Source organism: Thamnophis elegans, chromosome 2, assembly GCF_009769535.1.
Source record: "Thamnophis elegans isolate rThaEle1 chromosome 2, rThaEle1.pri, whole genome shotgun sequence".
Classification (NCBI taxonomy): domain Eukaryota; kingdom Metazoa; phylum Chordata; class Lepidosauria; order Squamata; family Colubridae; genus Thamnophis; species Thamnophis elegans.
In genome coordinates this window covers 26353903-26379538 of record NC_045542.1, presented here as the reverse complement: position 1 = coordinate 26379538, position 25636 = coordinate 26353903, and the positions used below count along the sequence as shown (strand labels likewise).

General features: G+C 42.2%; 1 protein-coding gene across 1 annotated transcript; it reads right to left on the bottom strand.

Moving 5' to 3' along the window:
• Positions 1 to 740: 740 nt before the first annotated feature.
• LOC116504431 (keratin, type II cytoskeletal 5-like) lies at positions 741 to 21796 on the bottom strand. The gene is made up of 8 exons (XM_032211428.1): positions 21629 to 21796; positions 21347 to 21514; positions 13760 to 13974; positions 12561 to 12621; positions 10954 to 11049; positions 5544 to 5708; positions 1814 to 1939; positions 741 to 965 (listed from the first exon to the last, which is right to left on the bottom strand). Exons 1-8 carry the CDS (start codon positions 21794 to 21796, stop codon positions 741 to 743), a joined length of 1224 nt encoding a protein of 407 aa, XP_032067319.1.
• Positions 21797 to 25636: the final 3840 nt, after the last annotated feature.

Genomic DNA, 25636 nt, shown 5'->3' with positions numbered 1-25636 from the left:
TCATATATTGAGTGAGATGAAGACAACCCAACAGGAACTGAGCCCCTCCTATCCCAATAGATGATCTGGTTATATTTGTGCAATGACTGTTGCATGTGGGGACATATTGATACTTCCTCCTATTTCAGCTATCTGAATTAAAGAGACACGTGATCAGAACTTAAAGTGCTTAACACATTTTATGATGAAAAATGGCCACCTGATATCATTCAGCCATGTTGTTGAGTTAACTAAAAGCTGCTCCCCATTCAGTAATTGTGGCACAACAACAGTTGGGTGAAAGCCTGTTGCGTTGCACGACAAGCTCCATCCATTTGGACATGCGCATGATGTCAAGGTAAAAGAAGCAGGCTTTGTCTGAAAACGGCACATGCTACTATTTTGTCATACTGAAACCATTTAACACACACACACACACAAACATACCAGAGTGGTATTCAGCAGTGGTATTCTGGAGAACCGGTAGCGGAAATTTTGAGTAGTTGAGTGAAATGGTAAATACCACCTCTGACTGGCCCCAACCCCATCTATTCTCTGCCTTCTGAGTCCCAGCTGATCTGGAGGAAATGAGGATTTTACAGTATCCTTCCCCTGCCATGCCCACCAAGCCATGCCCACCAAGCCACGCCCACATAACCTGTAGTAAAAGGTTTTGAATCCCACCACTGACACATACCACACAAATATGGTAGCTGCTACTGCAGAAGGCAGTGCAGTAGTAAATAAAACAATCCCTCCTGTCACCTGTTCTCTTCTCCTTCCAGCATTGTATTGTATGTTGCAATCTCAATATCCAGGGCCAATTTGGTATTCATGAGGTCTTGGTAATCCCGTAAGATGACAGCCAATTGATCCTTGGAATTCTGTATGCGATTCTGAAGATCCGTTTGCTTTGCTCGGGCGTCTTTTAGCGCACAGTCTCCTTTATGTTCAATATCCCCAATGGCTATTTGGAAAGCAGCCGTCTGCAAAAACAAAGCAAAAATAATTCCATCTTCTATTCACAAAACTGCAAAGATGACTTTGTGGTCTCTGCTCCTACAATCTTATTTTCAGTTAATTCCGAAGCCTCCTTTTCCGATCCTTCCAGCTCACTCACTCACTCTGCCTGTCTGTCTGCCTGTCTGTCTGTGTCTCTGTCTCTCTCACTCTGTCTGTGTCTCTGTCTGTGTGTGTCTTGCTCACTCTCTGTCTCTCTGTCTCTCTCTATCTCTGTCTCTCTCACACACATGACTGGCACCACCAAGAATGAGCTCCATTCTTCGTGGCTGGGTTCTGGTAGGGAGCATGTGAAACCTCGCACGGAAGAGCAAAAATCTAATTACTTGGTGGGTGGATGGGTGGATTGATGGTGGAAGGAATTGATTTTTTTTCTCCAGCCCAGTCAAAATCTAATCCACTAATGAACACCTTTTTGTGGAAGATAGACAGACAACTTCGCTGGTCCAACAAAAAAGAGAGTTCACCTTTTGTTGTTTTTTTCATTATACCTATCAAAGATGTTCAACTCTCCTTTTTACGATTCAATTCTGTCTTTGTAAACTATCAATGGACTTTCAAATACAACTCCCACTTATAGCTCTCATCATGCCTCATTACTAGAAGGATCATTGTGAATAGCTGTTTACTAGCATCTACTGCCCACCTCAGTTTGACATAGTTCCTGAGCCCCATAGTATTGGTGCTTGATCCCATAGAAGCAACCCATCCTCCAACATCTGTATAGTATTTTATATATCATAAGGTCAATATATTTAAATTTTGATCTTTTTTTAAAAAAAGAAGCCTCCGGGAACAAAAAGGATTTTCTGACCTTTTTCTTCTCAGCATCTAGTTTGCACTGCATCAAATGGATGACTCGGTTCAACTCATTAATTTCATCATTGGTTTTTTGCAGGCTTTCATTGTACTGGCATTTTTTGTTCTGAAGATCTTCAATCTAATAGCCAAAGAAAAGAACAGAAAAGCAATGGAACTGTGATCTAGAAATGTTAGTGGTGTTGACCTTCTGTTCAAGGCTTCCCGAGAGCAGGAAGCAGACTCCTTGTCCCGACAAAAAGCTCTTGTATTAATTTACTGTGAATTCTGCTCATTCACATCCAGCAAAGTCTTTTGAGGGAGGATTTACAGTCACAGACCTTATCTGGCTTCGAGAGTCACGAAGCAATTAAGCGAACTAATTGTCTCCTGCAAACTCCACTCCACTCTCCTTTCACTTCTCTTTTATTTCCTCTGGGAGGGGCCATTCATCGTCCACCTGTGGCCTTACTCCCAGGTCGACTCCTCTTCTTTTGCTGTTCCCTTTGTCTGGCAACTCTGTGCATGTGCACACTGGGAATAGGCTCCAGCTTTTCGTCTGCCTCACTGATGACACTCTGAAGGCAGCTGATAACTGCCATACGGCTCTGGTCCCCTCTCTGCCTCCAACACAGAGCCCTCATTGGAGCCTTCCCCAGACTCCAGGACTGGCCCATGTTCCTCCCCAAGCTCCCCATTGTCCAAATCTGTTGCCAGCTCTGCTGGCTGCTGGCAGGCCACAACCCTTGCAGCCTTTTCAAAGAGAAGACCATGGTTTGAGCAAAGGTTCTATTGGGAACTAGCAGCTCCATCCTCACCTATAAACAGTTTTGAATAATCTGTCACTGTACAATTGTCGAATTATTCAGATTTCCTTTGAAGGGATTAGCTGAATCACAAGGTTGCAAAGCACCATTTTTCTGAGATTTTCTCTAAGGGAGTATTGCAGAATGCTTACAGTGAAAAGAGGATTTATTCAAAATGAGCTACAAGAGCTAAATCAATAAGTGATCCATTCCTTTCACTAATGCAGGTAGTCCTTGACTTACAACCACAACTGAGCCCAACATTTCTATTGTTAAGTGAGACATTTGTTAAGTGCGTTTTGCTCCATTTTTAGGACCTTGCTTGCCACAGTTTTTAAGTGAATCACTGCAGTTGTTAAGTTAGTAATCCAGTTGTTAAGTGAATCTGGCATCCCCATTGACTTTGCTTGTCAGAAGGTTGCAAAAGGGGATAGCAATATCACTTAGACTTATATACCACTTTACAGCCCTCTCTAAAGGCTTTTACAGAGACAGCCTTTTGCCCCCAACAATCTGGGTCCTCATTTTACCCACCTCAGAAGGATGGAAGGTTGAGTCCACCTTGAGCCTGGTGGGATTTGAACTGCCAAATTGGAGGCAGACGGCAGTCAGCAGAAGTGACCTGCAGTACTGCACTCTAACCACTGCACCGAAGATCACGTGACCTTGGGACACAGCAACTATATGAACCAGTTGCCAAGCATCTGAATTTTGACCACATGATCATGGGGATGCTGCGAAGGTTGTAAGTGTGAAAAAAATGGTCACAAGTCACTTTTTTCAGGGCCATTGTAACTTTGAACAGTCACTAAGTGAACTGTTGTAAATTGAGGACTACCTGCAAATCCAAATACAGGCAGTTCAGAATTTCCATCTCCACCCAAACTTGTAATAAGTACTTCTTAAGAAATGACCTTTTCAAAGCTATCCTAAATCTTACACCCGAAATAGACAAAATTTGGGGATGAGGATGACGATGAGGTTTGGGTTTGTTTGCTTAATTTCTTGCTGGATAGAATTTAATCTACTTTGATCCAGTGATTTAGGCATTAGGCTAGAAACCAGGAGACCGTGAGTTCTAGTCTTTCTTTAGGGTGTGTGACTTTAGGCCCCCCCACCCCCCACCTCCCCCTCTCTCTCTGACAAACCCACCTCACAGAGTGGTTATTGTTGTGGAAAAAATAGGAGGAAAGAAAAAAATTACCGTATTTTTGGACTATAAGACACACTAGTGTATAAGATGCAACAGGTTTTTGAAGAGATAAGTAAGGAAAAAAGTTTGTGCCTTCCCTCAGCCCCCAAGCAGCACTCTGCACACCCCAGCATCCCATTTTTGTGAAAAATGGGCAAAAAACAGCCCCAGCCCTGCTGAAGCCTGCAGAGTGCTGCTGAAGGTTGAGGAAAGGCAAAAAAGCCTCCATTTTACGAAAACCAGCCTGTTTTCCCCTTTTAGGGGGGAAAGGTGCATCTTATACTCCGAAAAATACAGTAAGTATCTTCACCACTTTGCGTTTTTTATAAAAAAATAATAAAGGTGGGCTAAAAAAGAAAACTAAAAATAAAATTGAGGTACGTTTGGTTGTACTATTTAGAATAATTTGTTGCATTTAGATTAGAGGTGGTATTTAGTCGATTCTCTCACGTTCGGGACAACCGCTAGTGGTGTCTGCGGGAGGCTCCACCCACCCGCCCTGACATAATGCGTGAGCACTACGCATGGGCTGAAGGCGGTGGGCATGTGCACATGCGGTGTGTGCGAGCGAAGCGAGAGTGTGCACACACTCACATTTGCAAACCGGTAGGGAAGGCAAGTGAATCCAACCGCTGATTTAGATCCTTTGATTCCAGGCTGCAAACATTTATTTCCAAATGCTGAGCCTTGGGAGTTTGTAAAGAAAAATAACCCCAAATAAATATTGAAAATATAGTAGCTGCCTACACTGCCATGACATCTTTGTATACAAGGTGAGAAATATGAGTGGTTGGGTTGGGAAAACTAAACTGCCATCTATTTTGATTCATTGGTGAGGTGTTGGTGTATTACTAGGATTTTTAGAAATACTCAGCCAGCTTAGTAATGATCTAGCAAATAATGTAATAAACAAGCCATAAAATAAACATTACAATGTCAGCAGTATTAAGCTGGTCTGACACCATATATGAAAATGAAGTAACTTCATTTCACACCTCTGTGACTACCGCTGCTGATATTTACAGGAAGAGCAATGGCTCCATGATTGAGGAAAAGATTAGTGAAAAGATATGAAAATTGCTTCATCATATCTACTGATTTGGATATTTTAATTGGCCACTTTCACTATGTTATTGTGATATTACCATTGTTATAATTATATAACAGGTTGATTGACTTAGAATTAATCCATCTTTGGCTTTACATGAGAGGTCCATGTGTGTTTTGGTGTGAACAGCTGCCACCACTGCCAAGAATAGCATTGTTGAAATTAATAGTCAGTATTGTGCTGATATGGAGAAAAGACTGACAGAACATTGTTAGTAATATCAAACCTACAAGCTAAGTGTTGGCTAACAAGTAGATGTAAATCAGAAACCAGGACATGATACGTGCTGGTTTTCTTTATTTTCTGATTACTTAGATCAAGGGTCAGCAACCTGCGGCTCTGGAGCCTTATGTGGCTCTTTCATCCCTTTGCTGCAGCTCCCTGTCGCCGGTCAGCTCCACAATTGATAGGGCTTTCAGTTAAAACAGGTAGTGGAAAAAGGACACTGTGCTAGGAGGAGACTCTATGGTGGGGGAACTGGACTTCCAGTTGGCTTCAGAATTGAATGCGGGGGGGGGGGGGGGGCTTCCAATTAGGACCTTTTTGGCTCTTCAAGTGTTTAAGGTTGCCGACCCCTGACTTAGATGAACACTAAAAAACTGAAAGAGTCAACCACCCAGGCCATGCCTCGGAAACATACCTGGTTTTGATAAAAAAGGTTAGCTTCTTCCTTGCTTCTCTGGGCAATGCTCTGATACCAAGTATCAATGTTCTTGATGAGGATGTCCATGTCCAAACCTCTGCTGTTGTCCATATTGAGCACCACAGCTGTGCCAGAGGGATGGCAATTCAACATAGCACGTTCCTGGAAGTGCACAGAATATGTTTGAGATTGTAACTCAGAGTAATGGAAGTGATATTAACAGTCTGTCTAGAAAATTAGTGGATCAAAGTTAATTGCACATCTAATTTCTGAGCAATTGATGGCATCGATGCCTCATTTGAATGAAGATCACTTTTGGCATACCCCCTGATGTCAAGCCTATCTTTCACAAAAGTCACAAAAGTCTCCTTAACCCTTCCAAACATTTCATATTTTTTTAAAAATTATATAGTAAACTCAAAACAGTGAATATACCATATTTTTCTGAGTATAAGACGCATCTCCCCCCTTTAAAAGAGGCTGAAAATTTGGGTGCATCTTATACTGCAAATGTAGCTTTTTTGAAGCTTTTTTCCCCGACCTAATAAAGTGCTAACGAGTGAAGCAATCTTCTGTGCTTTGCCTGCTTTTCTCATTGCTTCTCTCTCTGACAATCAGCTGTGCTTTAGAAGCTGTTTTTTTAATCTCCAACCAGGGGATAAAAAGCGCCCGCAGGGGCTCAAAACTAGCAAACCTTTGTACTGAAGCTGATCAGAGTAAGGATGCTAGCCAGATAAATACTGTACTTTTTGGACTATAAGATGCACCGGTGTATAAGACCCACCAGGATTTCAAAGAGGTAAATAAGAAAAAAAAGGTTTTTGTCCTCTCTGGCCCCCAGGAGAACTCTGTAGGCTTCAGCATTGCAATGGCCTGTTTTCCCCCCCGCAAAAATGGGGGAATTTTTCCCTCCCCCCAGCCCTGTTGAAGAGTGCAGAGTGCTTCTGGGGGCTGGGGGAAGGCAAAAATGCCTCAATTTTTGCGAAAAACAGCCCATTTTTTTTGCCTGTTTTTAGCAAAAATAGGGCTTGGGGGCAGGGCTTTGGGAGGCCAAAAATGGCTGTATTTGGTGTGTAAGATGCACCAACATTTCCATGCTCTTTTAGGGGGGAGAAAGGTGTGTCTTATACTCTGAAAAATACGGTACCTGGTAGGCAGAATTCCCCCCCCCCCATTTTCCTCCCCAAAACTAAGATACATCTTATACTCCGGTGAGTATTATACTCCAAAAAATATGGTACTTAATATTTTTGCTTTCCACATACCTAATTCTTTTGCTCCCACTCCCACAAGAACCCTGTGAAATGGGCTGAGAAAGAAGGACTGACCCTAAGTTCCCCAGCTGGCTTTCATGCCTAAGGGAGATAGAGAGTCCACCATCTCCTGGTTTCTACACCAGCATTTTAACCACTACACCAGACTGGCTTCATAAAAATCATATAAATTGAAAAAAAAGTATTTGTAGGGTTATGATTGAATCCTATAATCAAGCCCATCACTTTGCGCTGGAAATTTTCAGCAACTAAGGGCACCAACAGGCCTAATTTGCCTTCTAATTTATTTTTTTTAAGAATCCAAAAAATTCATAATGATATAGCAGCAATTTGCTACTGAATCTGGGTGTTTTGATACAAATTGCAGAGGCTGTTGTTTGCTCATCCCTAGCAACACATTTGTTAATCAGCTAAAAGTCCCTTTCTAGATTTATTCTAGTTGTATTAAAACAGTCAAGAGGAGATCCAAGGAGCTTGTTGCTAACTGGACCTCTCTGATTTTCCTGTGTCCATAACATGGAGAAAATGGAGGAGAGTGACAATTTAAAGACAGTGTCTTTTAAAAAAAACTGATCCCTGTGTGAAATCCCTTCATAAAATTATGGCAGAGGGGTTTGCCCGGGTTTGGGAGAACTCGTAGCTAATGTTATGGTTGGTCCTCTGGAGCCTGGGGGAGGCAGTTTTTGCCCTCTCAGAAGCTCGAGGAAAGCCTTTGGAACCTGGGGAAGGCGAAAACACCTCTCCCCACCATAATGCAGGAGCCTGACTAGGCCACACCCACCATGGCCACACCCACCCAGCAACTAGACCAAGAACCCTTTGCTGAAATTTTTGAAGCACACCCCTGATTAGATATGTTCATTGTCTTGAGTTATTTATAAAAAATAATAAAGATGGGGTTCCGGGGGAGGTGCTTGCTGCCGTCGGCAGCTTGATGAAGCTGCCCTCAGAGTTCTGGTTCATATATCTATTTAAGATCTTAGATAACTCTTTTTCCATTAAGGAAAAAGTAGGGAGGGACCCTCAGCCAGTTAGAGCCCTCTTTGAAGTTCGTAGCCTTTTTTTCTTTTTGGCTGCGAACGAAAGAGAGTGAATCAACGAAAGCTGAGTCATTTACTCCGGCCAGATCTTCTCAGCTGTTTTTTTTTCAGCTCTAGGCGAGTTACTTCCCCCCTCCAGAACAAGCCTTTGTAATTAACCCATTTAAGATTAATCCGGGCAGTGAACATACCTGTGAATTTTTCCTTTTTCTCTATTTAAAATACCAGCTTCAATTTTATAAAAGACTCCTTTTGTTTAACCTTTTTTTTTTCTTAAAAAAATATATGGCGATTTTGTAACTTCCGCATTTGCTATAACGATATATCTTCAACTTCCTGGACAGACTTAAGGGATTACAAACTAATTAGCCCTGTTCCCTCGAAGATTTCTTTTTATTGATTGCCAGGGGTTTGTTGAAACTACCTTATCTCAAATTAACGTGAGTAGAGACTCTGTTTGCTTCCCTTTTTATCATGGCACCGAAATCGAAACCCAGACGCTCATCTCAGGCATTTGTTACAAAGCCGCTGTCCTTGCCTTCTACGCCCTCTACTGGAGATTTGCTAATGAAAGAATTTCTTTTTGAAATCCTTAAAGAGTTCAGAGAGGAAATGCAAAAATTTATTTCAGACTTTTATGACAGACTTGATGCCAAGATTGCTCAAACAAAGGAGGATATGATCGAGGTTATGAATGTTATGACAGATTATATTGCTGGAATGGAGGATAAATTGGAACTTTTGGAAGAAGCTAATTCCAACCTGACATCTAAAATTGAAATATTACAACAGGAAATCCAAATTGCGCAAAAACAACTTGTCATGATAAATTATAAGAAGACTGAGTCTGCAATAAGAGTTAGGGGATTGCGTGAAAATGAGCAGGAGAATTTGAAACAGACCTTTTTTGAGGCTTTTAGTTGCTTGGTGGGAAGTCCGGGACTTAACTTTGATTGGCAGATTCAAAAAATCTATCGCCATAATTCGTACGTAGCAAAACAGCGACAACTTCCGAGGGACATAATTATATATTTCGCCACAAGAGAATCCAGAAACGCGATAATACAGGAGTTCTACAATAATAGGCTGCGAATTGATGGACAGGATTTGATTGTTTTCAAAGAAATACCACCTCAAATATTAAGAGCCAGAAGAGACTATGCCTTCTTAACTAAGGAACTCAGAAACTCTCAGATACAATACAGATGGGAAGTGCCGTTTGGTATTACTGTTACATTTGATAACCAAAAACATTGCCTCAACTCTGTTTGGGAAGCCCGAGATTTCTATTACAATATTCTGAAGGCGGGACTTCCTGAATTACCCGGACATGGAAAAAGACAAGGAGAAGGAGAAGAGAAACAGCGGAACACGTGGCTACAAGGCGAGAGGCATTGCTTTCCCCCTCCGGAAGGGCAGAAGAGTAGAGAATAAAGACTTAGTTATGCTTCTAAAACATTTGCTTAATTTTTAATCTGAATAATACTTTGTGATTTCTGTCATGGGTAAAACGGTATAGCTGCATACTGATGAAGAGACATTGAGACTGAAAGAGACTGAAAGAAGTGGCGATGATTTTGGAATATATATTGTATGGGATTTAAACAGGATTCGATGGATAACTTTGAATTTCTACTTTAATTGTTCATGATTTATTTTTTAGGGTGAGGAGAGCAGAGATCGTGATCTTCTTGGATTGTGGTTCGGGTTGAATGGAGCTGGGAAGTGTGGGGTAGATGGGAGGGTAGTGAAGGTTTAAGTAGAGTTTATTTTGAGACAGAAAGTAAGCTGATCTTTGTATAAATTGTTATTTGAATATAATGTTTGGAAAGATATACCTATAGAGTCTGCAGGAAGGTGAAGCAAATATAAGAGGAGTACGGATGAAAATAATATATATATATGGACACGGGTAAAGGCAGGATGGGAGGAGTTGGAAAAGGAAACCGAGAGAAGTATTTGAATGTTTAAATGGTTTAATAGAGAAGGAGGTAAAAGAGATAAATCAAAGGTTTGGATATTTAGATAAAGAGATAAGGCCTTCGCTGGAATTCCATTTAATTAACTTACTTGGTTTCAATATAGTTTGAAATCCTGCAAGTAATAAAATAACTGAAATTAGGAATGAGGTACATTGTTTAAGATTTAAAAATGATGGGAAGCTGAGTTTAATGTAGAGAATTTGTTGATTTTTCCCGTTTTTCCTTTTTGTGTGTGTGTGTTTGGTTTTTTTCCTTTTTTTACTATTTCCTTTTTTTTTGTTTTTCATTTATCTTTTATCTTTTAATTCTAAAGTTATTTGATTTTAATATACTCCAGACTGTGCTTGATAAAGAGTTATGCTGGGTATGGGACCTGGGAAGCCGAAAGGGGGTTAGGGAGGGGGGTTTAGGGGGGGGAGGGGGGAGGGTGGAAATACAGTCCCAATTTTCAGAACAATAAGAATGCACTTGTATACTGTTGCTCTCTTTTCTTTTCTTTTTCTTTTTTTCTTTTCTTTTCTCTTTTTTCTTTTCATTTTTCTTAATTTTAGAGTAAAATATAAACTGAATAGATTAATGAATTGTAGAGATACACCAAAGTGAGGAGTAGAGGGAAAGAAGAGGGAGAAGTAAAGAGGGAGTGAGAGGGGAATGTAAGGAGGGTGAGATGGAGGGAAGGGGAGAAAGGAATGTTTGAGGGGGAAGGGAAGTAGAAGAGGGGAATTTTGGAGGGGAGAAATGAAAGTTGGAGGGGGAGAAGAAAGGGTGTATGGGGGATTGAAGTGCTATGTTGGTTTTCTATGGTGGAAGATGAGTTGTGTTCATTGATTTTCCTTTTTTTTTTAAATGCACAGTATATAAGTGATTGTATAAAATGAAAATGAAAATGAAATAAAGAGTTTTAAAAAAAGAAAAAAAATAATAAAGATGGTATATCAATAAAGTAATTACATATTTGGCATTTCAAAAGTCTTAGGTTATGGGTCTAATCATTGCTGTTTGCAACAATAACTGTCCAGTAAATATGTCCTAGCTATCAGTGACATGCAATGAAAATCCTGGTAGTAATGCCTAAGAGTTGTTTCTCACATTGCAATTTGAGGATACAGACCTCCATAAAAAAATATTTCAGGAACTCTTTATTCTCCATCAACAACTCCTTCTTCAATTCCAGTTCCTTCTGTTGTTTAAATTCATTATCTACTTGCTGAAGGGAGGGAAAAGACACTGATAAAAATATATATAAAACTTCAAAATCAAAGAGAATACAGTAACAATGAGAGATTTGATTCCAATCTTGGGGATGAACATTTAAAAGAAATTGGATTTTGAATCTTTGTACTGCAGAATCTTTTTCAAAATTTTCAGAAGTGGGTTGGGCAAGATAAATTTGGTAAAATGCATTTTGCTGCAGTAGTAGATTCCTGAACTTGACAGCCAGTAGAACAAGATAATCTCCAAAGAGTCTTAGGCTCCTTATATTCTGTAATTCCATTATAACTTGCATTTTGAGTTTGGTGTTATTCTGTTTTGTACTTGCTTCCATAATTTTTCTGATATGTGGTACACACTGGTCTTATTCACTTGTTATGCCTGCACAGAGGCCTGGTTTTTTTTTAGTACATGAACCACTGTGACACAGTGGTTAGAGTGCAGTACTGCAGGCTACTTCTGCTGACTGCCAGCTGCCTGCAGTTCGGCAGTTCAAATCCCACCAGTCTCAAGGTTGATTCAGCCTTCCATCCTTCCCAGGTAGGTAAAATGAGAACCCAGATTGTTGGGGGCAATTGGCTGACTCTGTAAACTGCTTAGAGAGGACTGTAAAGTACTATGAAGCGGTATATATGAAGTGCTATTGCTATTGCTACAGAATAAATGAGATGGAAGCACATTCTCCTATTAGCCATGTGCAGAACCCAACATCCATAATAATGCATCACTTCGCATAAAAAACCTGATATACACAGTATCAGCCAACCAAATTATGGCTTTTATAGAGAATGACATTCCCAGTAGTAGCCCTGCCTCCGGAAGAGCTTTCCCCTGAGGTCATAGGTGTCCCTACCTCAATGAGATTTCATAAAATGGTAAAAATTGTCTTCTTCAAGAGTCCTGCCATCTGCCTGAAATAACAGCAGCGTTTGTTTGATTAGCAGTATTTGTTGGTTTTAATGGTTTCGTTTTAGGAATACGTTAAAGCAGTTTTGCCTGACTGTTATCTGTGTAGAATGGTGAAAGGAGAGAGCATCTATAAATCAATAAGGGAGGTGGGGTTTTTTCCAGCTGTCTTTTTGAAAGCTAAGGTCCCTGCAGCCACAGGGTCTATAGGCAGTTCTGTATTTTAATGCACAGACATGCCCAAAGTCAACCATTCTCTGCATGTTTGGTACGAACATGCAGACAAAACCTCTTAGGAATGAACAGAGCAATCTCTCAGTGTTTCTAATATTGGGATTTTCACTGGCAGAATTCACAGCCAGATCTATGGAGTTAATTAAGAAGTTGGATTCAATGGGTACTGTCCCCTTAAACACTATGGAATGTCAATGGAAAAGCAATGGGCATTGCACAGTATATTCTGTCTATCAAAAGAAGTGACGATGTAAATGGATTTGTCTCTGCCACTAGAATTAAATAAGAATAGACAATTTCTCTATTTATTCCTCAATTTTTGCTAATGTGTTTTGTTTTAATGGGCAAATCACTTAATTTACTCACCTGTTTGAGCAGGATAAACTCATTCTCTAAATGTTCTTTTCTATTACTCTCCTCTTTATATCTAGCAGGATATAAAAAAGCAAAAGCAGAGCAGAGAAGAAAAGAAATCAGTTGAGCAATAAATAATAATAACAATGTATTTGTTATTTATTTATTTGATAATAACAAATAAATATTTATATATTTATAAATTTGACCTTCCCAGCTGAGTTCTAACAAGCAAAGTCAAAGGGGGAAGCTGGATTTGTTTACCAACTGCATCATCCACTTTAATAATTACAGTGATTTACTTAATATCTGTGGCAAAAAAAAAGTCACAAAATCAGGCACTATTATCAACTTCTGGTCCCAATTTTGGTTGAAAATTGATTGTAAACCTGTGCTTAAAATCATTTGAGGATGCTGCCCAACTGTAATTGAAGGTAATTTTGCAATTGTTGTGGCCCGCCAGAAGAGCTGGCAGTAAATTCGGACAGTGAGGAGGTTGTGGAGGACCCTGGGCCAGTTCTGGAGTCTGGTGAAGGCTCTGATGAGGGCTCTGTGTCAGAGGCAGAGAGGGGGCCAGAGCTGTATGCCAGCTGTATCAGCTGCCTTCAGAGTAAGAGATCAGTGAGGCAGAGGAATAGCTGGAGCCTGTTCCAGTGTAAGCATGTGCAGAGTTACCAGACAAAGGGAACAGCTAAAGAACAAGGGTCGACTTGGGAGTAAGGTGGACAATGAATGACCCTTCCCAGAGGAAATAAAAGCTGAGCAAAAGGGAGTGGAGTTTGCAGAAGACAATTAATTTGCTTTATTGGTTTGTGACTTTCTGAGACTCCTTGCCAAGTTTTGCAGATATCAGCCTGACAGCTCTCCAAGTCAGGTAAGATCTGTGACTGTAAATCCTCCCTTGAAAGACTTTGCTGGATGTGAATGAGCAGAATTCACAATAAATTAACAAAAGGGGTTTTTGTTGGGACAAGGAGTTTACTTCGCACTCTTGGGAAGCCTAGGTCAGAACAGCAATATCTGAAAATTGTCCCCTATTTTTTTCATTAGGTTTTGCTCAGAGGAGAGAATAAAGAGAAGCAATATCAGCAGTCATGTTTTAAAAATCTCTCTCCTGGGCAGAGTTTTCAGTGGAGTAAGCATCCTTCAGCATTTGTTCACTGAAAAGAATAACCACAATGTACCATCAAACCTCTTATGAGCTAGCTTACTTGGTTTGGTACTCCTCAATCAGCTCCTGCATTATTCTCTGCTGGTTTTCCAATTTATTCTTTTCTTTCAATACATAATCATTTTTTTTCCTCAGGTTAATGATGTAGTTGTCGAACAGAGTGCTCAAGTCTTTCTTAACCATTGGCATCTTCTGGCTTTGCAGCAGTTCCCACTTGGTTGCCAGTATCCTGTTTTTTTGCTCCAGGCTTCTGACCTAAAATGCAGAGAGAATAAAACTTGGTGCTGATCAATCCAGGAGGCTTTGAGAAGCAAACTAGTAATACAATGTTTTAGATTTTGGCTAAAGAAAGGGGTACCTTTGACTTACAAGGCTCACCTATCCTGTAGGATTTCCTAATTCAACATGCTAAATTCTTCCAACCTAATGTAATAGTCAATTTTACCAGGTAGACTAGACAAAGGACCATAGCAAAATGAGCTAATTCTACTTTATTGTAAAGCCGCTGTCAGGTTTCTGAAAGATGCCCTAATTGATTCATGAGCCTCGAGCCAAGTTTCAAAAGAAATCCAGTCAATTATTAGGAACACCACTTTGGCAATACCCCATTGCAGTCAGATCTGACCTCATTTAAATTACGGCTGAACTTTGCCCCTGTTTCTTCCCTCCCCTCAGTGTGTGTCATAAATCACATTCTCCAATGAGGTGCACACCTCACAAGCCTGCTGTAGTAATCTGAGATCCGACTCTAGCCAAAAGTATGCGTGGAATGCACTCTCCCCTTTCCTCACCATGGCAACTTGCTAACAGACATGCTTTATGAGTTGACAGCTGCATCATAAGAAAAACCAACAAGTCTGTTCCAGGGACCATGGAGCTCAAAGGGGGCCCATGAAGGGGGAAAGGTGGATTTACTGAACGGCCATGTGATTCACTTAATAACTGCAGATATTGACACAGAGGTTGAAACAGTGACCTCATAGGTTTCTGGCAAAGCAGTGACTCCCCTGCACGCCCCCCCCCAGCATGCATGGGGGGGCAGGGGGCATTCAGGGGGTCACACACACACATGTGGGGAGCGGGGCATATGGGGGAGTCGTGCAGGCATACGTGGGGGTTGCACACATGGGGGATTGATCATGCATGCGCAGGGGGGCACATTGCATTTTGGGGGCCCATATTAGTCTTGTTTGAGCACATAATAAGCCTCTCGGCAGCCCTGCTGAAAGTAGCCAGAGAAGTTAGGGAGGTTTCCTGAGCCTGTTGTTCTGTTGCTCATGATGCAAATGCATCTTATTCTCTCTCTAACTTGACTGTTCTCTAGGCAGCATCTCTTCGCCAAATGCCTCAAGGTCATTGCCACATCCCATTACACCAGCCCCCATTTATACCAATTTTTCCTCTGCACTAAAGAAAGCCTTCAGGTATCTCTCCCAGTCTTCTAGGCAGATAAAAGGTGGTGGGAAAGAATAGGGATTTCAGAAACTGAAGAAGCTTCCTTAATACCATCTAGTCAAGTAGAAATTGGACAAATGTCTATAGAGATTCTCAGTCATCCAAGGTCATGGTTGTCCCAAAGGTCCCTTTTTCAAGAGGCAAGTAGACTTTCTGGAAGTTTTTGTTGTTGTTGAAGATGCTTCACTTTTCATCCAAGAAGCTTCTTCAGCTCTGACTGGAGGGATTTATACTCCTTGCAGATAGCTGGTCATTTGCATTCTTTTGGACAGTCATTGAGGCCACCTGGAGGTGTCACCAGGATCACCTGACTAGTGCAAATGTGTGTGGAGCCTTCTTGGAACTCTTGAAAAAGCACCTTTAAAAATTGGACATGTGGAGATTGAGCCCAGCCTCAATCTCCTTCTAGCATTTTAAGGTCATACTTAATGCAGTAGTGACTTCCCAAAGGAAGACTATAGCGATAGCAATAGCAGCTAGATTTATATACCGCTTCATAGGGCTTTCAGCCCTCTCTAAGCGGTTTACAGAGTCAGCATATTGCCCCCACTGTCTGGGTCCTCATTTTACCCACCTCGGAAGGATGGAAGGCTGAGTCAATCTTGAGCCGGTGAGATTAGAACCGCCGAACTGCAGATAGCAGTCAGCTGAAGTGGCCTGCAGTACTGCACCCTAACCACTGTGCTACCTCGGCTCTTTTTAAGATGTTGGAGGCCTTCTGTCCCCTAAGATTGAATGAGCCAAAGATGGTCCTTCTGCAGCAGAAGGTGCCCAAACCAAAACAAAGCCCAAGGCAGTGACTCAGGCACAATAACAATAAGCCCCATTCTCTGCGGATTTGTGGAAGCCTTTGATTTGTTAATAACTTGCTACTCTTCCATGTTTGGGTGACTCAGTCTAATCCCCAGTGAATGTCAGTAATTCCCTGAGATAACTCAGTGAATGTGTGGATTGTATATGTTGAACATGAATCAAAGCAGCTGATGAAACTGAAGCACCGTTGCTCAGTCTTCTCCACATCTGGTATCAAATAAGCCTGGAATTAGCACTAGCAATAGCACTTATTGCTATTAGCGCTTCACAGTGCTTTACAGCCTTTTCTAAGTGGTTTACAGAGTTACAGAGCCAGCCTATTGCCCCCCAACAATCTGGGTTCTCATTTTACCGACCTCTGAAGGATGGAAGGCTGAGTCAACCTTGACCCTGGTGAGATTTGAACCGCCAAACTGCTGGCAGCCAGTGATCAGCAGGAGTAGTCTGCAGTACTGCACTTTAACCACTGTGCCATCATGGCTCTTCCTGGAAGCACAAGGACCGTATCAAGGGAAGCTCCAGGATGGAGAACTCTTCCGGTTAGAATGGTATCCAACTGGCATAGGCTTCTAATGTCCATGGGTTGATTTTGCCTAGCAAAGATGGGTCATGAACCCAAGACTAATGTGGGGATCTGGGTTTTAACTGCAGAAACAGCCAGAACCTTGGACTAAAGCAGTGTTGGCAAACCTTTTCAGCAACAAGTGCTGAAACAGGAATCTGGCAGTGGAGGGGGGGCACCGGCAACCAGAAGAGCAGTTCCCTGGTGCACATGCAGGAGTGCCAGAAACTGGAAGAGCTTTTGGTTTCCGGTGTGTGCATGTGCACTGGTCACCTGGTCTTCCGATTTCTGGAGCACATGTGCATGCAAAAACCAACTGGCCAGTGAGCATATGGCCGCTGGAAACCGGTTCATGCATGCGTGCCAGGGAGCTGCTCTTCCAGTTTCCAGCACTCCCACACATGCAAAGAGCAGTTGGGCAGCGCACATGTGCACATCGGAACCCAGAAGATCAACGTGGGATGCCTGGCATCCCCAGAGAGATGGCCCTGTGTGCCACTTCTGGTACACGTGCCATAGGTTCGCCATCACGGGACTAAAGTGTTCCTTGAGGAAAGCTACACTCTTGTCCTGATTATACTTTTCTCTAGTAAGGATGAAGAACATTAGTATGATAAGCTAGGTTCAAACTTCTTCTCAAAGTGACTGAAAGACTTTGAGCCAATTCCCATCACCTCTTAGAGGCCATCTACTGTTCTCTGAGCAATTTGGAGCATAGCAATACTAATGGCAGCACACACATTAACATGAAATTAAGGGTTGTGACCAATGTTCCCTCTAATTTTTTTTCAGCGTGAGCGGAAAAGTATAGTGTTTGAGCAGCACATTTTCATACCTGAGCACCTGGATTTTTTTCATAGATGTCACCCAACACAACGAAATTAGTGTTATTTGAAACTCAATTCTACCATGTAAATATCCATTAAGTAAAGAAATCTCCCTATACAGGTAGTCCTCAATCTACGACCATAATTGAGCCCAAAGTTTCTATTGCTAAGTGAGACATTTGTTAAGTGAGTTTTGCCCCATTTTACAACCTTTCTTGCTACAGTTAAGTGAATCACTGCGGTTAAATCAGTAACCTGGTTGTTAAGTCAGTCTGACTTTCCTACTGACTTTCCTTGGCAGATGGTTGCAAAAGGTGACCCCAGGACACTGCAACCATCATAAATATGAGGCAGTTGCCAAAGATCCAAATTTTGATCATATGACCATGGGGATGCTGCAATGATCATGTGTGAAGAACAGCTGTAATTCACTTTTTTCAGTGCTGATGTAGCTTTAGTCATTAAGTGAACTGTTGTAAGTTGAGGACTATTCTTTCCCCCTTACTATCCAATAGTATGCAGTGATATTAGCAAGTTATGAATAAATTACCAACATAACTGATGTAGATTAGCAATTGGGGCACTTAAAGAAGCAAACAAAGAGGGGAGAGGAAGGAAGGGAGGAAGGAAAGAAGGGAGAGGGAGAGAGAGACAGAGACAGAGGGAGAGACAAAAAAGGAAAGAGGAGAAAGAGAAAAAGAAAGGGGAGAGGAGGGTGGGAGGATAAGAAAAAGAGGCAGAAAAAAGAGAGAGAAAGAGGAAAGGAAGAAAGAAGGAAGGAAGGAAAGAAAAAAGGAAGAAAAAAGGAAGAAAGAAAAGAGGAGAGAAGAGAAGGAATAGAGGCCAAAAAAGCAAACAAGGAAAAGTAGGGAAAAAACTTTCACTGGAAAACACTATTTTTCCATCAGTGCAAAACTTTCCTAAACAAGGTTAATTTTCTGGATTTTGACTTTCCGGTCCAGGTGGACCAAGAAGCCTTTATTTTCTTTTTCTAAAATCAAATAAAATCTGCAGAGCACCAGCTCGACTCCCCCTTCCTGCGAAAAAAACCTCGAGCGCAGAGGCTGGATTCAGACAACATGTGCATATCCGGCATGGGTTTCCACTTGTTTGAGAGTTCGTTGCTGCAGTTGCTGCTGCCGTTGCTGCTGCCGCCGCTTCTCTCCTCAGTAACTTTGATCCAGGAGGGAACAGCCTCCCTGTCAATCAGCTAGAAAACAGCTTCCTTCCCTCGGCTTCCTTCGTGCTGAGTTATCCTTTAGAAACTTACTGTTAATGCCTACTTCCCTATCTCCCACAGGCTATCGGGGCTTTTTTTCCTGCTCCCGCCCCTCCGCCGCCTTCCTACTGGCTCCTGTAGCCTCAAAGGCTCCTCAAAGCCGCAGCGCCGGGCAGCAAATCCGGCGGTGCCGTTAGAGGAGGAGAAGGCAGCAGCAGTTAGTCCGGCCTGCAAAGGACCTCCTCCCCAGCTTCCGGAGCCTGTGGAAATCACTGCGCGGGAGTTGAAAAGTCCTGCACGGTGTTTTCTTGCCATGTGCGCGGCCGCGCAGCCGCGCACCTTAGAGGGAACAGTGGTTGTGACTGTGTATATATTTGTGGCTATGTTATATAGGATAGCTGCTTACATCAAGGTCACAAACCTATGTAGAAATAAATTAAACTATGCTGAAAAAAATGTCCAATGTTTATATCAAAAATATTTGGAAGCAGATTGCAATATACTAAGACTTGGGAATTTTATGATCCTCCAGATATGTGTTCTCCAATCATCTTTTGTTTTGAAAGTGCCAGCTCAGCTTCCTGGGATCCTTTGTTCAGTAACATCTGGCCCTCTGGCCCTCCAGGCCTGCATCATATTTGCAAGTCTGCCAGTTTAATTTGCTAGAGAGGAAGGTTTCATTTAAGGATGAGCACCATTAAGATGTAACCTGTCTTACAAATCACTCCCATTGCCTTGGAAACACTGAGCCTTACTAAATACTTCCAAGAGTTTTGAAAACATTCATTTTCTTCTATTGCTTCAGCTTTGATCTGAAACCTGGAATTAAAAAGCAAGTCTGCAAACAAATGCTTAAGGTTGAGTCCTTTGAAGTTCAGGAACAAAGATTTGCACCCCTCCATATGGTGAAAATAATTGTGCAACTTACAGTACCTTTCCTTGGGCTATTCCTTCTTTTTTCCTGCTATGAATTATAGGTGTAGGCACCTAACATCAAACAGGGCTACCAGGTCAGGGCTACAAAAGTGTAGAATTGAATCTGAAGCTGCCACAGAAGCACTGAAAAGTAATTGGGAGTTCAATCAAGACCATTGTGGAAAAAAGGTGACACAATTAGTGTTCTTCCGCTTACTGTGCTGCCAAAAAGCCGAGGACATCGATGTCAAAGGCCCTCTCCTTTATTTTCACAGCACCTCTATGAGATGCATTGGCTAAAGACAGTGAAACGCCAATCAGTTTAAACTTATGCAGCTTGACTCAGCTCAGCTCAAGGAACAATTCAAATTCACCTTTGTTTGGTACAATTGAATGTGCTGTGGTTTCACTCTAACACTGTGTTCTTATGTAGAATCTTTTTTTTAAAAAAAAATTATTTGAAATTTTCCAAACATTAAAATCACAATTACAGCTTTCTTTTATCGGTATTTCTTTTTTCTGGTTTCGGGTTTTCCATTTTCCATTCTATTATTTTATACATATTTTTCTTTGATTACTTTCTCATTTTTACAATATATACGTCTATATACAATATTTCCATCTCTATTGCTTTCTCTTTTCATTGTTTGCTATGTGTTCCTTATGCATTGATTTTACATCTCTTTTCAAGCCAGTTATACCACCTGTTCCATATCTTGTAGTATTCTGTTTCCTCTCTATCTCTTAGTTCCATCGTTAGTTTGTCAATTTCTGCGCATTCTAACACCTTTTTTATAGTTTCTGCATTTGATGGAATGGTTTTTAGTTTCCAACTTTGGGCATATGAAATTCCGGCAGCAGTGATTATATGAAGCATTAAATATTATACATACATACATACATACATACATACATACACACACACACACACACACACACACACACACACACATTTCCTAGTAGAAACAGCCCAGGGTTCATGTCAATTTTTTGTTCTATTATTTCTTCTAACCATTTTTTAATTTCGGTCCAGAATTCTTTGGCTTTCGGACACATCCACCACATATGATAGAAGGTCCGCCTGTTCTTATGTAGAACCAATCTGCTCTGTACTAATAAGAGGGGTGGGGGTGGGAGGGAGAGGAGAGGAGACCTGATGCTTTTACAAATGTGCCATATCTCCCTTGTCTTCTTTTAACATAAAAAAATGAATTCCAGCAAGAATTCCAGACCCAGAATTCCAAGCATAGAATTTGCAAAGAATACATGGGCTGATCTTTAGTGTTATAATGAGATGTCTTTGATGGAGCCTGTTTCAAAATATCTCCACACTCAACATCTCTGTTTCACTAACCTCTCCAAAACAAATTCCTTTTCCCACCTGGGTCAATTTACACTTTTCATGAATGCCTAGACTATGCTAAATTCTAAGACTATTAACAAAACACAATTGTTCCCTGGGCGAAACATGTTTGATCCAAACAAATAATCAACATTACAGTTTTAGCTACTGGCCTGGCTCCCACCAGATGCTGAATCACAAAATAGACAATTCTGTTTTTCAGCCTCCTTTAGAAACTGTGAACTCTTCACTCATGATGCTCATAGCAACCACGCTGTTTTGCAAGAGGTGTTTAAACCAAGCCTCAGTGTCCCGAATCCTGATACATAACATAATGCTCAATACCTCCTGGAGTGAGATAACAAAGCTAAGGGGACCTTTATGATGCTTGCTTTCAACCCCTGACTATTCAGTCATGTGTCTAGTTCCTTCTGCTTCAATTCAAAATCAGAGGGGATGTTGGGGGGGGGGGAGGAAGGGAAGAATTAACTCACCTTGTCAATGAAGCTAGCAAACTGTGTGTTCAGGTCTTTCATTTGATCCTTCTCATGGACCTTGACTTGATGATCATGTGGATCAACTCCCAGATAGAGAGGTTCTAAGAGGAGCTTGTTAATGCAAACCTCAAATAACCCCTCATTTTTATAGCTTGGCTTGGGAATGTTTGTGTATCCAAGATTGTAGCTATCTGCCAGAAAGCTGTGGTCCGCCATGCTTTCCATATCCAAACTACTACCTCTAAGGCTTTTCGGCTGGTGGCCCATGTAACAGGAGATCCTGTGATTTCTCCCAAAGCTATGGAAACTTTTGCTACTGTTGCCTCTTTTGAAAGAGCAGTTGTCTGCGTGGCATTGCATCCCATTGATCTGGATCTCATCACTGCAGTCAATGGTGGAGATGGAAGATCTTCGGCGGTTCTCAGGAGACAAGGGTAGCTGGTCCATTGTGTCCGAAGAGTGTTTGGAGGAAAATGGGAGCCACAGAAGGAGAACAGCGAATGAAGGAACTACTTGCATGCGAGGCTGGAAGCAACTCCTTATATGCAGAAGGAGAGACTTGATGGCAGTGTTAATTTTGGGTATTACTGGGTCTGCCTAGCCTGGCAGCAAAACCTTGAACCCAGAGGCTGTTGGAGGAAGTAAACGAAAAAGGCTGGGAAGAATAAAAAGGCTCAGGGAAGCTCTTCATTTAGAAGGGTTGCCAGTCAACATTTGCCTTATAATTGCTTCCCTTTTATTAGTATTTTCAAGGTAACTGAAAGATCTTATGGCCAAAGCATTTTTGGAATGTGAAGCATTTTTTTTCTTTCTTTCTTACATTGTGTATTCCATGCTAAAGTTGAGGCTTCCTTCTCCGATAATGCTCCCTTAGTTCAGAGGCACAGAGATCACTCCATATTCCTGCTATACAGCAAATAAATTGATAGCAATATCTAGGTAGTCCTTGATTTATTATCCCGTTGAGACCAGAGTTTTGGTCATAAGTCGAGACACCCACATGACCCAACCAGCACCCATAATATGATGATAGGATGATGTTCATCCGTCATTTTCGAAGAGGACCTTGACATCTAACAGGTTGTGTCCGCAGGTGGCTGGTAAGGCCTGTATTGGCACAAAATGTTCTGCCACATGTTGGGCAGACATGTGTGGGCACTATTGTCGCAGCATTTGCAGCTCTGGCTTTGTGGAGTGCTCGCTTCTCTTGTGCTGTGGTTGTTCTTCTGTCCTCAGATGTCTGGCAGCCTTGGTGGATCAGCGTGCGCCATGTTGAACAATTCTTGTGCCAGGGTTTCCCAGGAGGTGGTGTCAATTTCCAGGGACTTGAAGGAGGCTTTCAATGTGTCTTTGTATCGCTTCCTTTGTTCCCCATGCTATCGCATCATAGAGGAGCTGTTTGGGGATGCGATGGTCTGGTATCCTTGCAACATGGCCTGCCCAGCGTGTCTGGGCTTTCATCAGCAGGAGGTGAACTGATGGAAGGCCTGCTCTGGGCAGGACTTCTATGTCTGGCACCTTGTCCTGCCACCAGATCCTCAGTATTCTATGGAGGCAGGTCATGTGGAAGTGGCTCAATTGCTTAGCATGCCTCTTGTATACAGTCCAAGTCTCAGTGGCATGCAAACATACAGATGATGATGTAACTGCAGTATAAAGGGGGCAGCACAAGGCTTTACAAGAACCAGGAATGCTTTATGGGCTCTAAAGCACCCTTTCTGAGGCTGTAGTAACTTTGAAACAACCGGTCGTAAGTCAAAAACTACCTGTAACTGAAGAGAGAAAAGCCCTTTCCTCCCCTCCCAACTCTGCAGTAAGTAGAGATTTAAGAAGTTCAGTATAAAGGTGAATCTTGATAAATCCCCCATCAATTTCATCATCAAAAATATTTACTTTGTATCCTGCTTTGATTTTCTACAGTTTAAGGCCTCCTTTCCCTCCCACGAATTGGCCAAGTGTTCCATCTCTCAGGCTGGGGGGTCAAATAGTACGCCCCTCAGACAGGGTTCACAACTTGGGAGTCCACCTGGACCCACAGCTGACCTTCGAACATCATTTGTCAGCTGTGACCAGGGGGGCATTTGCTCAGGTTCGCCTGGTACACCAGTTGCGGCCCTACCTGAACCGGGAGGCCCTCACAACAGTCACTCGTGCCCTTGTGACCTCTAGGCTGGAATACTGCAATGTGCTCTACATGGGGCTGCTCTTGAAGAGCATTCGGCGACTTCAGCTAGTCCAGAATGCGGCCGCACGAGCGATTGTGGGTGCACCTCGCTTCACCCACGTAACACCTATCCTCCGCGAGCTGCACTGGCTACCTATTGGTCTCCGGGTGCGCTTCAAGGTGCTACTCATCACCTACAAAGCCCTTCATGGTAGTGGGCCTGGGTACTTGAGAGACCGCCTACTGCCAATTACCTCCACTAGACCGATCCGATCGCATCGATTAGGCCTCCTCCGAATTCCATCTTCCAGCCAGTGCAGACTGGCAACTACCTGGAGGAGAGCCTTCTCGGTGGCTGCTCCGACCCTCTGGAACGAACTCCCCGTGGAGATTCGGACCCTCACCACCCTTCAGTCCTTCCGCACCGCTTTAAAGACCTGGCTGTCCCGGCTGGCCTGGGGTTAAGATTCTAACCCCACCCGAATTGTGTGACTGTGTGACTGTTGTGCTCTCTTTTTAATATGTTGTACTGTCTTCATGTGGAATACTGTTTGTCTTTCCCCTCCCCCTTTTTGAATTGTGAGCCGCCCTGAGTCCCCCCAGGGAAAAGGGCGGCATACAAATAAAGGAAACTAAACTAAACTAAACTAAACTTTCATAATATTCCCTCTGTATTTTTGCCATAACAACCCTGTGAGGTGGTTTGGGCTGAAAGAAAGAATGGATGGCTCAAAATCACCCAGCAAGTTTTCATGCCTCAGGTAGGACTACAATTCGCCATCCTCTGCATTTTAGGTCAGCATCTTAACCACTGCACCATATTGGCTCTAAAAAATAATTGCAAAGCTTCCTGGGAGGCAGGAGTGGGGATCAGTTTCATTATCACTGTTTCCCTTTTCACTGTCCACATTTACTAAGATATTCCATAATGGACCATATCTGTTTTGAAGCTGACCGAAAGTTAACAAGTTTTATATCCAACTGTTAATGTTCTTTTCTCCCAAGAGCAAGAACAATTAATTCCAATTTGACAATAAATAGTCCCAAATACTCTGGAATTCCATCCTCATCAAATATGACATTTGACAGATGTGCTGCAGCATCTTTATTTCTCCTTTAATTACATGGCCCTACACCCTAACATCTGGTCTTCAAAAATTGCATTGTTCAGCACATATCCTACTCTAAGTACATGCAAAGAGGACAGAATAATGTTCTTTCCACAGTGCTGAGGAAGTCAAAATTTGAAAACACGACAGACTTGCTTCTGGACAAATGGAAAGGCTTCTTCTGACCTTTTCTTTTGAGATTTTTCAGAAGAAAAGTGAACATTTATTGATTCTATTTTCTACCCCTAACTGAGTGGTGAACTCTAAATGTTTTTGCCCCGGGTTCTGTGGGAATGGCTTGGGGTTATATGTGTGTCATGTGACTGGGTGGGCGTGGCCAACTTTGTTTCACTTTTTAAAGCATTTTTTCCTGCCTATTTGCTCGAACTGGCAGGAAAAAAATGCTTTAAAAAGTGAAAAAAGAGCTTCCAACGATTGAGTGGATCAGCTGTGAGCCACACGATCATCAGAAGCTTTTCCCCTGCTTTTTAAAGCAATTTTTCCTGCCAGTTTGCAGAACCAATGACAATTGTCCCTACTGGTTCAGCGGAACCGGGCCAAACTGGGAGGATTTCACCCCTGCGCTAACTTCACCCTCAGTGTAAGTCTGAGGAATCCAGTTCCATTTCACAAGACAGATCATTCCATTCAGGGAAAGCCTGGCTGTAATTCAATTCTTAAAATGTTTTTCAATGTTATTGATAATCATTATCTTTGAAGAATACACAGCTGTAGAAAAATTGACTGTATATATTCCAGTGGTAGGATTCCAAAAATTTTACTACTGGTTCTGTGGGCATGTCTTGGTGGACATGGTGCGGCTTGGTGGGCATGGCTTGGTGGGCAGGGCAGGAGAAGGATACTGTAAAATCTCCATTTCCTCCCAATCAGCTGGGACTCAGGAAGCAGAGAATAGATGGGGGCAGGGCCAGTCAGAGGTAGTATTTATCAGTTCTCCAAACTACTCAAAATATCTGCTACCGTTTCTCCAGAACTGGTCAGAACCTGTTGAAT